This window comes from Tupaia chinensis, unplaced genomic scaffold (assembly GCF_000334495.1).
Source record: "Tupaia chinensis unplaced genomic scaffold, TupChi_1.0 Scaffold000561_1, whole genome shotgun sequence".
Lineage (NCBI taxonomy): Eukaryota > Metazoa > Chordata > Mammalia > Scandentia > Tupaiidae > Tupaia > Tupaia belangeri.
The window spans coordinates 2,628,915-2,643,568 of record NW_006160074.1 but is presented as its reverse complement, the minus strand read 5'-3'; the positions used below and the strand labels follow the sequence as shown (position 1 = coordinate 2,643,568).

General features: G+C 54.2%; 1 protein-coding gene across 1 annotated transcript in view; it reads right to left on the bottom strand.

The window, feature by feature from the left end:
- Positions 1 to 14,654, bottom strand: part of CREB3L1 (cAMP responsive element binding protein 3 like 1) — a 72,273-nt gene that overhangs the window by 17,707 nt on the left and 39,912 nt on the right. The window contains exon 3 of the mRNA XM_014591326.1: positions 3,729 to 3,957. Coding sequence (XP_014446812.1) covers positions 3,729 to 3,957 — 229 coding nt within the window. The remainder of the gene's footprint in view (positions 1 to 3,728; positions 3,958 to 14,654) is intronic.

Genomic DNA, 14,654 nt, shown 5'->3' with positions numbered 1-14,654 from the left:
AGCCACAATCCCTTCTCCTCCATTCTTCTCCTCAGATTTTGGGCATGCACGCACACATGCTCAATGTGAGTTTTAAACCACCGGGTCTGGAACTTGAACTGTGGTCAGCTATGTAGGAGTCCAGCAACATAACTGCTACACCCTCTGCTGGCCCCATCCCTATAGCAAATTTTAAATACCCAAAGAACAATGCATGCATTGTTAGGGTTATTTTTTATTCGTGCTAGAATGAATTATGTGTGCACTGGGGGTGTCGGGGGAGAGAGAGAGAAGCCCTCTCCTCAGCACTTGGGCACGCCACGATCCCTTTCCCCCAGTCTTCCAGCTCGCCAGGATCCTGGGCATGCCGGCATGTGCCTGGCATGTTTTCAGGCCACTTGGGCCAAGGGACTCAGACCATGACATGTGGCTTCCAGTTCTGCAGTCCAGTGTGCTACTGACTACATCAGAGAGTTCACATTTATTGCACCAAAACAAACTTGTACTTTAATTCCATTTTTCTGTGAACTTCCTGAAGTACCTTCAGAAGCACTCAGAAAGTGGCAGTTACTGCTAACACACACCTAGTTACTCAGCAAACGTGACTGGGCCCCGGGGCGGGCGCAGGGGAGCTAGCGAGAGTCACAAGCAGGTATAGCTGGAGCCCACAGGAAGGGGAAGACGGGCCTGGAGAGGCAGCTTGGCCTTGGAGGCTGGGCTTGGGCTCTGTCCTAGTGGTCATGGGGAGCCACTGAAGACTTTTGAGCAGGTTCCGATGTGTCATTTTATTATTGTTTTGAGAGATGTTTTGCTATAGGGCTCATGCATTCTCTGGAGACACAGAGACAGAAGGTGAGAAATCACCTTCCCCCCCCAGGGGGTGGGGGGACGGCGAAATGGCCACGCCACGATCCCTTCTCCTTCATTCTCGTCTCGGGATTTTGGGTACACACACACACACATGCATGGAGTGTTTCAAGCCACCAAGTCTGGGATGTGACCCACAATCGGCCATGTGAGAGTCCAGCACCTTAAGCATTATGCCACCTGCTGGCTCCACAAACGTGTAATTTTAAAAAGATCTGCTTGGGCCTAGACTGGCTGCAGGCCAGAGGAGGCAGGGATCAGGAGAGAGAACAAAGGCAGTGGCAGTGGGAATGGAGAGGAGAGAAGTTACTAGAAGGAGGACTCCACAGGACCTGGAGACTGGGGCAGGAGGGAGAGGTGGCACTCAGATCCCCTGAGGGCAGAGTCCACCTGCAGCCCAGCTCGTGGGCTGCCTGGCCTCACCAGTGCCACGGGCTGGCAGGCATCATCCCTTTTCCTGCCGGGTGCCCATAGTCCTGTACCCCAAGTCGGGCCTGCTCGTGGTGGCCCAGCACCAGCAGCCAGCGGGGTAGCTGCTGAGATGAGACGTGGGAAGGAGCATGCAGGGGCGAGACTGGAGAGGACCCTGCACGTTGGGGTCCACAGCGGGTGGGAGAGTGGTCAGCGGCTGCCTGATACCACCTTCGGAGGCTGGGCCCCACCCTGCTGGGAGCCTGAGTACCCTGGCTCTGGGCCACAGGCTGCCCCTGGGCTCCAGGAATACCCACAATCTTCCCAAATTACAGGGCCAAGCCACCAGCCTCCGGGAAGCTGCCCCCTGCAAAGGGCCCACAGACAAATTGCTTTAAAAATAGACTGGGGTGGCTGAGATTGACTGGGCCAGCCCCGCTCTGGGGAAGGAGAACCTGCCATGGGAGGGGTCCACCCCACATCCCACCCCTCCCCAGGCTGGGGCAGAGACCTCCTGGAGGTGGGGAGGCTCGGCTGAGGCCAGGGCCACATGGGAACAAGCCCTGACTCACTTAAAACCCCAGAATGTGTCCCTGCCCTCTAGGGGGGTGGTGGGTTATAAAGGCCTGCCTTTGCCCTAGGGCCTCTCATAGACCCTCAGAAGCTGCTCAGACTTCTTGCTAAGTCCTTGCCATGCATGGGCTGTCCACACCTCCCAGTAGCTCTAGGGGACAGGCACCTTGCTTTCCCGTTTCATAGATGAGAAAGAACTCACTCAAGACCACTGCCTTCTGGAGGGGAAGAGGGCTAAGAACCCTGTTCACTGTTCCATCCACTGTACTAGAAGGACCGGATACGCACGAGGCCAATAGCTACTAGCCGCTGATATACAGTATGTGCTAGGTACTGGCCAGGGGCTTTTCATACCCATGAGGGGACTTCAGAAAGCTCCTGGAAGGGTCAGCAGGTGGCATGCTGATAAAGGTGCTGGACTCCCACATGGTCATCCGTGGCTGGAGTCCCAGACTTGGTGGCTGGAAAATCATGCCTGGCACATGTGTGTGTGTGTGTGTGTGTGTGTGTGTGCCCAAAATCCCGAGAGGAAAAAGGAGGAGGGATTTCGGCACGGCCATCCCACTTTCCCTCTCTCTCTCTGTCTGTTTCTCTCTGGTGAGCACACATGCCCTATGGCAAAAAGCCTGAAAAAAAAAAGCTCTTAGAAAAATCAAAGTTGGCGTAATGGCTATGTCACTGGACTCCCATGTAGTTGACCATAGTTTGAGTCCCAGACCCGGTGGCTTAAACTCATTCTGGGCATGTGCGCATGCGTGCCCAAGATCCTGAGAGGAGAATGGAGGAGAAGGGATTGCGGTGTGACCATCCCCCCGGGGTGGTGATTTCTCGCTTTCTACCTCTCTGTCTCTCTCTGTCTTTCTGGAATGCACACATGCCCTATAGCAGAACCCCCCACCCCCAGAAAAAAAGAAAAATCAAAGTATGTGTTTCTTTTGGTGCAAGAAAAAGTTGAAATCTATGCATAAGTTTTTCACAATACACATTTTCCACAAACTTTTGGAAAACCTCTCATTTAAAAAAATCCTGACCAAAACTTTCAAAATACATCTCATCTTCATTTTATCATCGAGGAAACAGAGGCCCAGAGAGCTTAAGTAACTTGCTCAAGACCACCCAGCAGCCAGTGGAGACACCAGGATGCACATGTGGTGATGGCGGAGGTGAGGTTTAGAATCAGCCTGTACTAAAGTCAGCTTTTGTGAAGTCATTTTTTAAAAAATTCTCAAGTAGGGATTATGATAAAAGGGACTCCTACCTCACCTGTCAGTTGTGAGAAATTAATGAGATAATTAACAGAGGCTCTTCCTAGACTGAAGAGCGCTAGAGAAACGCTTGCTGTTATTCCTGCTTGCAGACGAGACTGAGGCTCACAGAGGCTGAGATGTGGACCAGCTGCCTTTGAAGGAATGCCCGAGGGACAATTTCGCATGCTGATCACCTGTGAGGAAGGACTCAGAGGGTCCTTTACTTGAAAGAGGGGAGCTTCAGGGGAGGGGAGCTTCCGAGAGCCGCCCTTCAGGAATAATGGTAAGGAGCGGGGGTCTCTCCCATGGAGCATCTTGGAGGTTGAAACTGGAGGAGGCGGGAAGGCTAAGTCAGTGGGTCTCGAACCTGAGCCCGATGGGTGTCACCTGGAAGGCGGGCCCTCCTCGCAGGTTTCTGACGCCGCAGGTGGGGACAGAGCCTGAGAATCTGCATTCCTAACTAGTTCCCAGTATCCTGCGGCTCCAGGAGCCACACCGACTGCAAGGAGGAGTCAGAATCCCTGCTGAGAAGCGCCCACAGGGCTGGAGTTGCAGGAGGACACAAGGGCAGGGCGGGGTCTATGGGAAGTTCCTTTAGGGGCCTCCTCCCTCCTAGGCTTGCAGCCCTCCCCAGGCCCCCTGGCAGCCTACCTTGGGTGGTGTCTTCCATCTTGATGGGCACCAGGGGGCTCTGAGGCGCCGAGTCTCCGCTCAGGGAGTAACTGTGCTCAGCCTGGATACCCGGCGTCGGGGAGTCCAGTTCCATGTCCAGGAGAGGGCTCTTCTCATCCAGCACCGGGTCATCAAAGAAACTGCTGAACAGGTCGTTGGAGAAGTCCTCCATGTTCTCTGCAAAGTGGTCCAGGTGCTCAGGAAAGTGCTAGGGAAGGAGCAGGCACTCAGCTTAGATTGGAAGGGGTGCTGGCGCTGAGCCAGGGGACACACCACCCTGCCGCCACCGCATCACCGAGACCTCCGCACTGCTGTCCCCACCTGCGAGCACCAGCACCACCGTCATCAACGTCCCCACCGCCCACAGCACCGACACCAACTCTTAGAGTTCTGTCATTTGCCTTCGGGCCGCCACCATGGCCATCTGCACCCCCACCGTGGCCATCTCCACCCCCACCGTGGCCATCTGCACCCCCACCGTGGCCATCTGCACCTCCACCCTCGGTATCTTCAAGGGCGCACTGTGGGCAGGGCCGAAGGCCATAGGACGCGGGGCTCGGCGACCTCGGTCAAATCTTGTAAACTGCCTGTTTCTCGTTCTACCCTGCTTCTTTCATAGGTCGATGTGAAGACCAGGGGAAAGAATCACCGGGACCAGTAGATGGCATCGTGGTTGCGTTGCTGGACTCCCTCCTGGCAAACTGTGGTTTGAATCTCGGACCTGGTGGCTTCAGAATCACTCCAGGCATGTGTGCCCAAGATCTCAGGAGGAGGATGGAGAAGAGGAGATTGTGGTGTGGCCATCCCGCCCAGGGGATGGTTCCTCACTTTCCCTCTTGCTGTCTCTGTCTCTGATTCTCTCTCTCCCCGGCGAGTACAAATACCGTAAAATAAAACCATCCCCCCCCCAAAAAAAAAGAATCACCGAGTGTCTCTGCCAGCTCGTGTGTATTCCAAAGGCAGTATTAGCAGCTGTATCCAGTGTCCCCCCCAACCTGCATTTCATTTTCTGGGGTTCCAGCTACTTGCGGTACAGTACGATAAGAGTGTGAGCGAGAGCCCACATTCCCATCACTCCGACTGCAGTACATTGCTAGGACTGCTCTGTTTTATCATCGGTTATTGCTGTTCATCTCCGACCGCGCCTACTTTACAAAGCCGGCTTTATCACAGGTGTGTACGCACAGGAAGAAGGCACACACAGGTTTGGAACTGTTCCCGGGCCAGGTGGGGCTGGCTAGCAGCCTGGGCCTAGCCCCTGCCAATGGCTGCTGTCTGGGATCACAGTCACTCTTCCAGACTTGCTCAGCTGAGGCCTCTGGCCTGACTGCCTTCCCCCAGGCATTGCTGGACGGCTGATAGCCGGGTGGCACTGCCCTCTTGGCACATCCATTGGGGATCTTGGAACGTATCCCCCACAAGAAAGAGGAATGTATTATCTTCTGTTATTGAGTCTTTGCGAACGTCATGACCCATTTTTGCATAGAAGAAGACATCACGACTGTCCGCATGACCTAACGGAATGTGGGAGAGAGTGATGCAGAGTGGAGTGTCCCCTCATCAGCACAGGCCCACCTGTCCTCATGCCCCAGTCATTTGTTATACCAAGAGATTAAGCTCTAGAGCTATTTTGTTTAGGTTCGAATCCTGGCCACGATACTTCTAGCCATGACTCAGTGCTGTTTAAACTGGACGGTGAGTCACTGATTGTGAAATCAATTTTTTGGGTCACGACAAGAATTTAAGGGAAAAAAAAAACAGAACAAACTGAGTAGAAAATATCAGGTTGCACTGCATATAGAAAAACTAAAGACAGCAATGTAAAACATCTTGGCTATGTGTGTGTATGTGATAATAATGTAAAATAATTTCTTAGAAACAAAAGTCACCGGCCAGCAGATGGCATGGAGGTTAGGTGGCTATATCCCACATGGCTGACTGTGCTGTTCGAGTCCCGGACCTGGTGGCTTAAACACACGCAGGGCTCCTGTGCGTGCGTGCCCAAGATCCTGAGAGGAGAATGTAGGAGAAGGGATTGCAGTATGGCCATTCCCCCTAAGGGGTGATTTCTTGCTTTCTGTCTCTGACTCTCTCTGTCTTTCTGGTGAGCACAGGCGCCCTATAGTAAAAACCTCTCCCTGCCCCCCCCCCCAAAAAAAACAATCAAGCCAGAGGGCCAGCAGAGTCCTGTGCGTGCGTGCCCAAGATCCTGAGAGGAGAATGTAGGAGAAGGGATTGCAGTATGGCCATTCCCCCTAAGGGGTGATTTCTTGCTTTCTGTCTCTGACTCTCTCTGTCTTTCTGGTGAGCACAGGCGCCCTATAGTAAAAACCTCTCCCTGCCCCCCCCCCCAAAAAAAACAATCAAGCCAGAGGGCCAGCAGAGAGTGTAGTGGCCCCCCCCCAAAAAAAAACAATCAAGCCAGAGGGCCAACGTAGTGGTTACGTTGCTGGACTCCCACATGGCTGACCAGGATTGGAGTCCCAGACCTGGTGGTCTGAAACTCACACTGGGTGCTCGTATGTGCCCAAGATTCTGAGAGGAGAATGGAGAAGAGGGGATTTCAGCATGGTCATCCCCCCCAGGGGGTGATTTCTCAGTCTCCCTCTCACTGCCTCTGTCTCTCTCTCTCTTCAGGGAGAGCACTCACCCTAAGACAAAAACCTCTACAAATAAATTTAATAAATAAATCAAACACTAAAAATCAAACAATCTAAGCCCACTCCAGCCGCGCATGCGCACGCATGTGCCTAGGATAGTGAGCACGGCCTTCCTTCTCGGAGGTGATTTTTCTCTCTCCACCAGCGAGCTCATGCACAGCACCCTACAGTATATAGCAAAACTAAAAAAAAAAAAGCCTGAAAAAATCTTGGTCTCCATGATCTTGTGAAAGTTAATGAGCATCTCGGGACCAGCAGTTGGCGTAATGGCTATGTCGCTGGACTCCCAGGTAGTTGACCGTGGTTCGAGTCCCGGACCTGTTGGCTTAAACTCACGCCAGGTGCGTGTGCGTGAGTGCCCAAGATCCCAAGAGGAGAATGGAGGAGAAGGGATTGCGGCATGGCCATCCCCTCAGTGGGTGATTTCTCGCTTTCTGTCTCTCTGCCTTTCTCTGTCTTTCTGGCGAGTGCATGCAAAAACCTCTCCAAAGAAAAAAAAAAAAAAAAAGGAAGTTAATGTCATTTCCTTCTCTGTAGCAGGGGGGAAGGAGAGAAGGGGCTAAAAGGTCCTACCTGCTGGGATTGTTGCCAGGGTTAGATACGTTGATACACGCAAAGTGCTTAGAATAGACCCTGGCACATAACGATTACTCAGCGAATGTTACCTCCTTTCATTCATAAAGCACGCCGGGCTCTGACGTCTAGTAGGTGCTTGTAAATATTTGTTTTCTCCCTAATGAATGATAAAAGCATAAAGCAGACAGTGGCACAGTGGTAAAGCACCTGGGGCGTGTGTGTGTGTGTGTGTGTGCCCGTGATCTGAGTCGGCTGAGCCCCAGGGTGGGTGGCAGTGTGGAGACACTGTTGGGAGTACCCTTTCTCACACATGAAACAAACAAGCCATTTCCCTTGTGGTGGGCGCCCCCCCCCAGGTGGGGTGGGGGGTTTCCCCCCAAATTTTTTTTTTTTTTTTTTTTTTTTAAGAATTACTTTATTTTATTTATTCTAATTTGACCAGAGAGGGAGGAAAGAGAGAGAGAAAGTAAGAAAGCAAGCTGCCAGATCTGGGGCTCGAACCATAGTCAGCCACATGGGAGTCTAGCACCTTTAACCCCCATGTCACCTGCTGGCCCCCCTTTTTAAAAATAATTATTTTATTTTTATTTATTTATTTTTAATAATTATTTTATTTATTCATTCATTTATTTTAACTTGATCAGAGAGAGACTCACAGAAAGAGAGAGAGAAAACGTGAGAAAACAAGCCACCAGGTCCAGGACTCAAACCATGGTCAGCTATGTGGGAATGTCCAGCGCCTTAACCACCACGCCACCCGCTGGTTCCAACAATTGTTTTATTTTACTTTATTTATTTTAATTTGGTCCCAATAACTCTAAAAAATACTTTCAAGAAATAAATGTTTGAAAAGAATGATTAGTTCTGAGGAGACTACCATTGTTCATTCACCTATTATTTACTTTTTTTTGAGAGAGAGAGACATGGTCTCCCTCTGCTGCCCAGGCTGGCCTAGAACTTGTGGTCCTTCTGACTCAGCCACCAAGTAGCTGGGACTATAGGCACACACACTCTTGCTCCTGGCATGTCCCTAGTTATTGAGTGAATTCAACTGTGGTAGGTTGGAAAACACAGGGGATTGCTTTAGGCCCTAGGCCCTGAGCAGGTGAGTGGTTAAGGTCTGCTTCGGGGGATCGATTCAAGGGCTGGAGTTGTTGGCTCCTTCTGACCTGGAACAGCAGGAGCTCAACCCAGAGGGATGAGCAGAGGCACCTTTGTCTCAGAATAAGGGTCAGGGCCGCAGGAGTTTGCGTGGTGCACAGGGTACGCTCCAGGGTTGTGTACACTTGCCCTCAACACCTGGCACCATTACATGCTAACTTACTTCTCTGTGCCTCAGTTTCCTCATCCACAAGGGGAAAATAACAGCTCATAGTGTTGTCTTCAGAGTGATATTAGATGCTTAGCACTGCCCTCGTAGGACCGGAAAAAAGGAGTGAATACGTACAACACACTTACAGCAGTACTGCCCAGTACGCAGCAGGTGCTTTGTTACTGCTAGTTATTATTATTCTGAAAACCACAGCCCCTAAATGCCAGCCCCGGGTTGAACTTGGAACCCATGGGAGAAATGGTTTGGTCTTCTTCAAACAAGGTCAGAGAATCCAAGACAAAATAAGGTCAGAAACTCCATTGACGGAGGTACTGTCCCCCTTTCCAGTTGGCCAGAAATCAAAATGATCATCTTGCATTTTTGTTTTTGCATTAGCTTTCCAAAGCACTCTCATATGCTTTATTTGTTTGTTTGTTTGTTAATTTTTGTTATAGGGCTGTGTGCTTGCCAGAGGGAGACAGAGAGGGAAAGCGAGAAATCACTCCCCTGGAAAGATGGTCACAGTGCAATTCCTTCTCCTCCATTCTCCTCTCAGGATCTTGGGCATGCATGCACATGTGATTTACAAGCCACCGGGCTCAGGACTTGAACCATACAGCCAGCCATGTGGGACCTAGTGCCTTAACCTCCATGTCACCTGCTGGCCCCATATACATTATGTTTTATTGAAGCATCACATTACCAATGAGATAACCAAGTTGCATATGTGCATTTGACAGAGAAGGAAACAGGCCCAAGGATCCAGGTAGACCAGGTTGTCTGCTCCCTGACTGCGGCAGATCTGCTGGTTGATTAAAATCGCTGCAGTAAGTACTGTTGAATCGGGTTCACCCGCTAGATCCCAGCACCTTTCTCACCATAGACAATAAATATTGGTGGAGGGATAGGGCTTTGTGCCTCAGAGAGCAATGCCACCAGGACAGCTACTGTCCAGCAATGCCTGGGGTGAGGCAGCGCCAGGAGGTCAGAGGCCTCAGCTGAACAAGTCTCAAAGAATGTTATCCCAGACAGAAGTTACCACCCAGCCAGCCACAGCCAGGGTTGCTAGCCACCCCCTCTGCACAGCTTCAGCCTGCCCAGCTGGGGGTGCTTCCTCCCAGCTCTCTCCCTGGGGGTCCCTCAGCCTAGTGTGGGGCCCAGTAGGAGGGGGCTGTGAGGAAAGAGAGCCGTGAGTCAGCTGCTAAGGTATTTCTCCAGCAGCTGCTTCTCAGGCGATAAGAGTTTGCCAAGCCCCTAGCTGGGGCCTGGGAGAGGAAAGACTCTTCCTGTGGTCTGGGCTGGGGTCCCTGAAGGACTTGGCTCCAGGCAGATGAACCAGGTTCTTCCTGGGGAACCTTTTGGGGGTGCTCAGAGAAACTCGCTAAGGGAGCTCAGCTGGCCCCCTTTTGTGAACGGCCCCACCCCACCTGCTAGAAACAGGAGCCAAAGCCCAGCAGGACGGAGCTTCCAGAGCAGTGGGAGCCAAGTGCGAGGGGAGGGCGGCCAAGGGGCACGCAGGGTGGGGGAGGACACTCAGAGGCGCTGGCCCTCCTTGCTTGGGCTTCCTCCAGGCTGGTGCTGGGTGGATGGTGGGTTGTCCCATCCCCCTGCCGGGCCGCCCCTCCTCCTACGTGCACTATCCTTAAGGGAGTCCTCTTAGAGACCTTTGTAGCCCCACTTCCAAATGGTGCCCCGCGTCTCATGGCAGCTCAATTGTGGTTGGTTATGTCATCAATCTGGAGGCAGAAAGGACCTGGGGAAAAGAAAGCTCATGGGCCAACCCGACCCCCCATTTCCTAATAGAAAAAATGAGGTCTAGAGAGGGAAAGTGACCTACTCAGGGTCACACAGTGGTTGGTGACGTGGGGAGGGGTTCTCCTCAGCTCTGAGGCTGCACTGGGTGTGAGGCACCTTCTCCTTGTTGAACTCATTCCTCTGTACCCACCTTCCCCCATCCCAGGAAAGCCCACTCTGGAGACCTCGGGCTCCCCAGCTCCAGTCCCGCCCCTTGCGGACCCCTCCCCAACCACCACTGGCCGTCTCTCCAGTGCACACACACAAAGCTCAGGTTTAAACACTCCGAAGGAAATCGGGGTGGGGAACGCGACAGCCTGGAGTCCACACACTGCGGGAGGGTCGCGAGTCAACGTGCTGAGGGGGATAGGGTTCTACTGGGGGTTAGCGTTCTACAGCGGTGTCTTTCCAGGCAATGGGGGTGGGAAGCCAGAGAAGGAAATATGATTTGTTTCCCTCCTCGTTAAAGACTTTTTCCTACAGTCGTGCCAATACAAGCTCCTCTCTGCTGCCACGCGCAGCCGGCGCCGGCTCCACTCTCCTGGAGGAGAGGTCTCCGAGCTCTCCGGCTCACAGACCCGCGGACCCCTCCTCTGGGCTGCACCTCCTCTCGGAGCTAGGCCTCAGCCGCCGCCCTCCACCTAACCCCATTTAAATCTTAGAGAAACTACGGGGTAAGCACCGGGGTTGCGGGCCCAGCGCCGCCCACAAATGGTTAACCCGGGCGCGCTGGGGGCCGCCCCTCGCCGGAATCCGGCCTGCTCATTGGCGAGAGCGGTAGAGCTTCTGGCCAATGGGAGGAGGCTGCGAGCACCAGCCCGCGGCGGCGGCAGGCAAGGGGGTGCGGAGGAGCGCCGAGGAGCGCAGGGTTCGCGCGGAAGGTCTCGGTCCAGCACAGACTGCCCGACCGTGGGACCCCCGTCTGTGGCCCAGCCTCGTCTGCGGCCAAGACAGAAAGGACCTGGCAGTCCCCAAGACCCTCGCCAGTAGCATGGCCCCGCCCCCTGGGGGAAGGGGAACTAGAGAAGGGTCTCCTAGGACGCAACCCAGCTCCAGGGGAGGGTCGGGCCTCAATCCTTAAGTCCCCTGTTGGCTCTTTCTGCTCAGATCTTTCTTGCCCTGCTTGAATAATCTTCCCAGGAACGCCACGAGGGGTCAACGAGATCGTCCCTGGTGCAGGGAGAGGGGACACTCTCAGGGTTGTAATAGGACCAGCCAAGCTCCTCTCTTGTCCTTCTCCCTTAATTGGGAGAAGTGCAGAGAAAAGCTCTGGGGCGCAGCTGCCGGCTAGGGGTGTGCGGTGAGGGGTGGAAGGGTCTTCCCGGATCTGTAGCAGCCTCCGCGCGAACCCTTTCCCAGGCCCCTGGCTCCTCGGCGCCTGTACCCACGTCCCCGGCTTCTGCCCCTCCCCCGGCCCAGGCTGATTCAGTCTATGCTCAGGGAAGGGAGGGAGGAGACCAGAGTGGGTCCTGGCTGAGCTGTGGGATAGGGGTGGGGGGAATCCCGAGCCCGGACATTCCTTCCGAGAGAGTGAGCTCTGGAGAGAGATGGGAGGAGAGTTTTCTCACATTTCCCCCGCAGGCTGGGCCCACAACCCCCCTCCCCCAACACACACTGACCCATACATTCCCGGACGGTTACTTGCTCGTGGTCACTAGAAAATTGCCCCCATTTCAAGCTGCAGGGCCACTATTCTGAGTCACTGCTGTACCCAGAGTGGGAGGGAGGAGAGGTGGGCTCCTGACCCCAATTTTCCCAGACCCTGCTTGTCCTCCAGCATTGCCATCCTGGTATTTGGGGGGGTCCTAAGAGACCCAGGCCTTGCTAGACTCAAGTGTCCAGCAAATGAGGAAAAGGCCCTGGGCTCAGACTCAGAGGGCCTGGGGTTCAAGAGCCTGCTCTGCTCTGAGACCTCGAACAGGGAGGTGGTGTCTCCTCTGGGCCCCAGTTTCCTCATCCTTTATAGTCCCTGTCCCTACTGAAGCAGGGGTGACAGGGACAGGCTGAGATGAATTAGTCTTCAGAGGGTGGGCTCTTGGCCTCTGCCTTGGCGTCTCTGGGGACAGCAAGGCAAGAAGCTGCTTCTCTGCTGTCCCTGGAGCCAGCCCCTCCCTGAGCCTTCCTGGCAGGGCAGGGGGTGAAGGGGAGCACATTGTTCCAACCTCCAGCCTCATTCTCATTCCCCGCAGGCCCAGGGAAGGCGGCTGCTGAGTTTCACATTTTCTTCCTACCAAACCTCGCCACAGAGCCCAAGTCCAAATAAGCAGAAATGCTTGTGTGTGCGTGCGCGTGTGCGTGCGCGCGCACGCGCATGTGTGGGGGCATGCATGTGTGCACATGCTGCATGGACCTGGGCTGGAAGTGTCCTTCTTACACAGGAAGCGGCAGCCCCAACACCACGCAGGGAGATACACGCCCACTGACCATTCCACAGGCGTGACCACACGTAGACACAGGCTCATGTCGGCTGATGCTGCCAGGCATGAACACAAGGACACATCAGATGTGATCAGACAGACACAGATTAGACACGTGTGCATACATGTGTGTGCAAGCACACACACAAGTCTGCCCAGACACGGATTTACACAGACACAACTTCTCACGTGATCCCAGAACTAAATATCGATGGGGCCAAGGCATGTGCCTGACATGGCTGAGTCATGTAAGCCCCAGTGAGGGCGGCTCTGGAGCCCTGGGGCTGAGACAGTGAGGGCCGGGGCTGGAGGAAGGGCTGAGATAGGGCCAGTTCATGCATGGGAAAGACAACTAAGCAGGCTGGTACCCACCACAGGCTGCTTCTGTGGGGCAGGGTCCTGAGGGGGCATTCTCTGGAGCCCTCTGTCCTGTTAGTCTGGCCCTCCAGGTCCCCTTCCTGACACTGGTAGCCTGCCACGGCCAAGCTATAGGCCCTCAGGTCCCCGGCCAGTCCTTGGCATCTTCCGACTGGGCAGCCCATGTGCTGTGGCCCAACCCTGGGGTGGGTGCCAGGCGCTGTCTGGGCAGGAGGAAGCAGTGGCAGTGAGTGGCACCGCCCAGGGCTGGGATTAGCTGCAATTGGCACCACTGTGGGTATAGCAGTCCACAGTCTGGCTGCTAGGGACGTTGATCACAGGCAGTGGCCAGAGGATCCCTGTGGGACAGCTCAGGACACTGGAAAACCAATGCCAGGGCTGGCACTGGGAGCTCCTAGAGAATGGCGCCATCAGTCACATTCAGCTGTCCGTCATGTGTGCATATGCTCAGTATTTCTTAAGCACCTACTGCGTGCCCAGCTCTGTGACTGCAGGATGACCAGCCCCAATTCCTACTCTCAGAAGGCTTTCCGACTAAGTGGTGTGAGTGACTACCCCATTTATGCAGAAAGATCCAAGGCATGACCTTTGATCTCTCTCCAGAGGTTTGCTACCTTGCATCAAGAGGGACCCTCTGTTCATTGATTGCCTGAGGGTATGTGTACCCACCAAAGGGGGGAAGAGAGAGAAAGCACCCCTCAATGGGGCGTGGTCATGCGTACCCCCTTTTCTTCCATTTCTCCATCCTGTCAGGACTTGGAGCATGCATGTAAATACGCACCCGGCGTGCTTTTCTAGGTGCTGGGGCCAAGATTCGAACGCAGTCAGCCATAGGGGCTCTGACTTGCTCTGCACGGCACTTAACTGCTGCACTATGAATGACTGCGTCACTCCCCTGATGGATATCCATCAAGAACTCCCCACCGCCCTTAGGAAAGAGTTCAAGTTCCTTAGTGGAGCCTAAAACACTCCAGTCTTTTTTTTTCTTTGAGAGTTTTTTGCTATAGGGTGTATGCACTCACAATCCTTCTCCTCCATTCTCCTCTCAGGATCTTGGGCACGTACACATGTGCGCCCGGCGTGAGTTTAAGCCACCGGGTCCGGGACTCGAACTGCAGTCGACTACATGGGAGTCCAGCAACATAGCCATTACGCCAACTGCTGGTGCCCCCTAAGTCTTACTACGTGTGATTCTTTTCCGTATCTCTAAAACCTAGCATGGGCCCCGGGACATGGAAGGCACACAGAGGTTTGCCGAGTGACTGAGTGAAGGAATGTGTCAGTGAGCTAACGGACTGAGGTCTCTCTGCAGCAGAGCTTCCAGGAACGACCGTTCTGAATCCCACTCCGCTGCCAGCTTGCTCCTGCTCCAGGCGGAGTTTCCATGAGCCTGGACCCCTTCCCTCAGCCCCTCCCTGGTGCACGGGCTGTACCCATCCTCCAGGCTGTTCTTCCCCAAGACCTTTCCATCCTTCAGTCCCGGGGAGATCAGGTAGTGGGGGCGCACAGACCCCGCTTGGTTTGGAGGAGCTGCTGCAGGCTCGGGCCAGGCCGGAGGGTATAAACCAAGCCCAGTGGCTGACCAGCGGAGCTGCTCTGCCGGCCCCTGGCCAGCTGGGCAGTCCTCCTCAGCTGGAGCCTACTGCCTGGCTCTGGCTAGAATTCCTTTGGCCTCTTCTCTCTCCTCCGTGCACTCAGCATTCGGCCTCTGGCGTCCTCCGCGGTCTCAGCCTGTCTGAGTGATCCTCAGGTTTTATTTTTGGAAAGA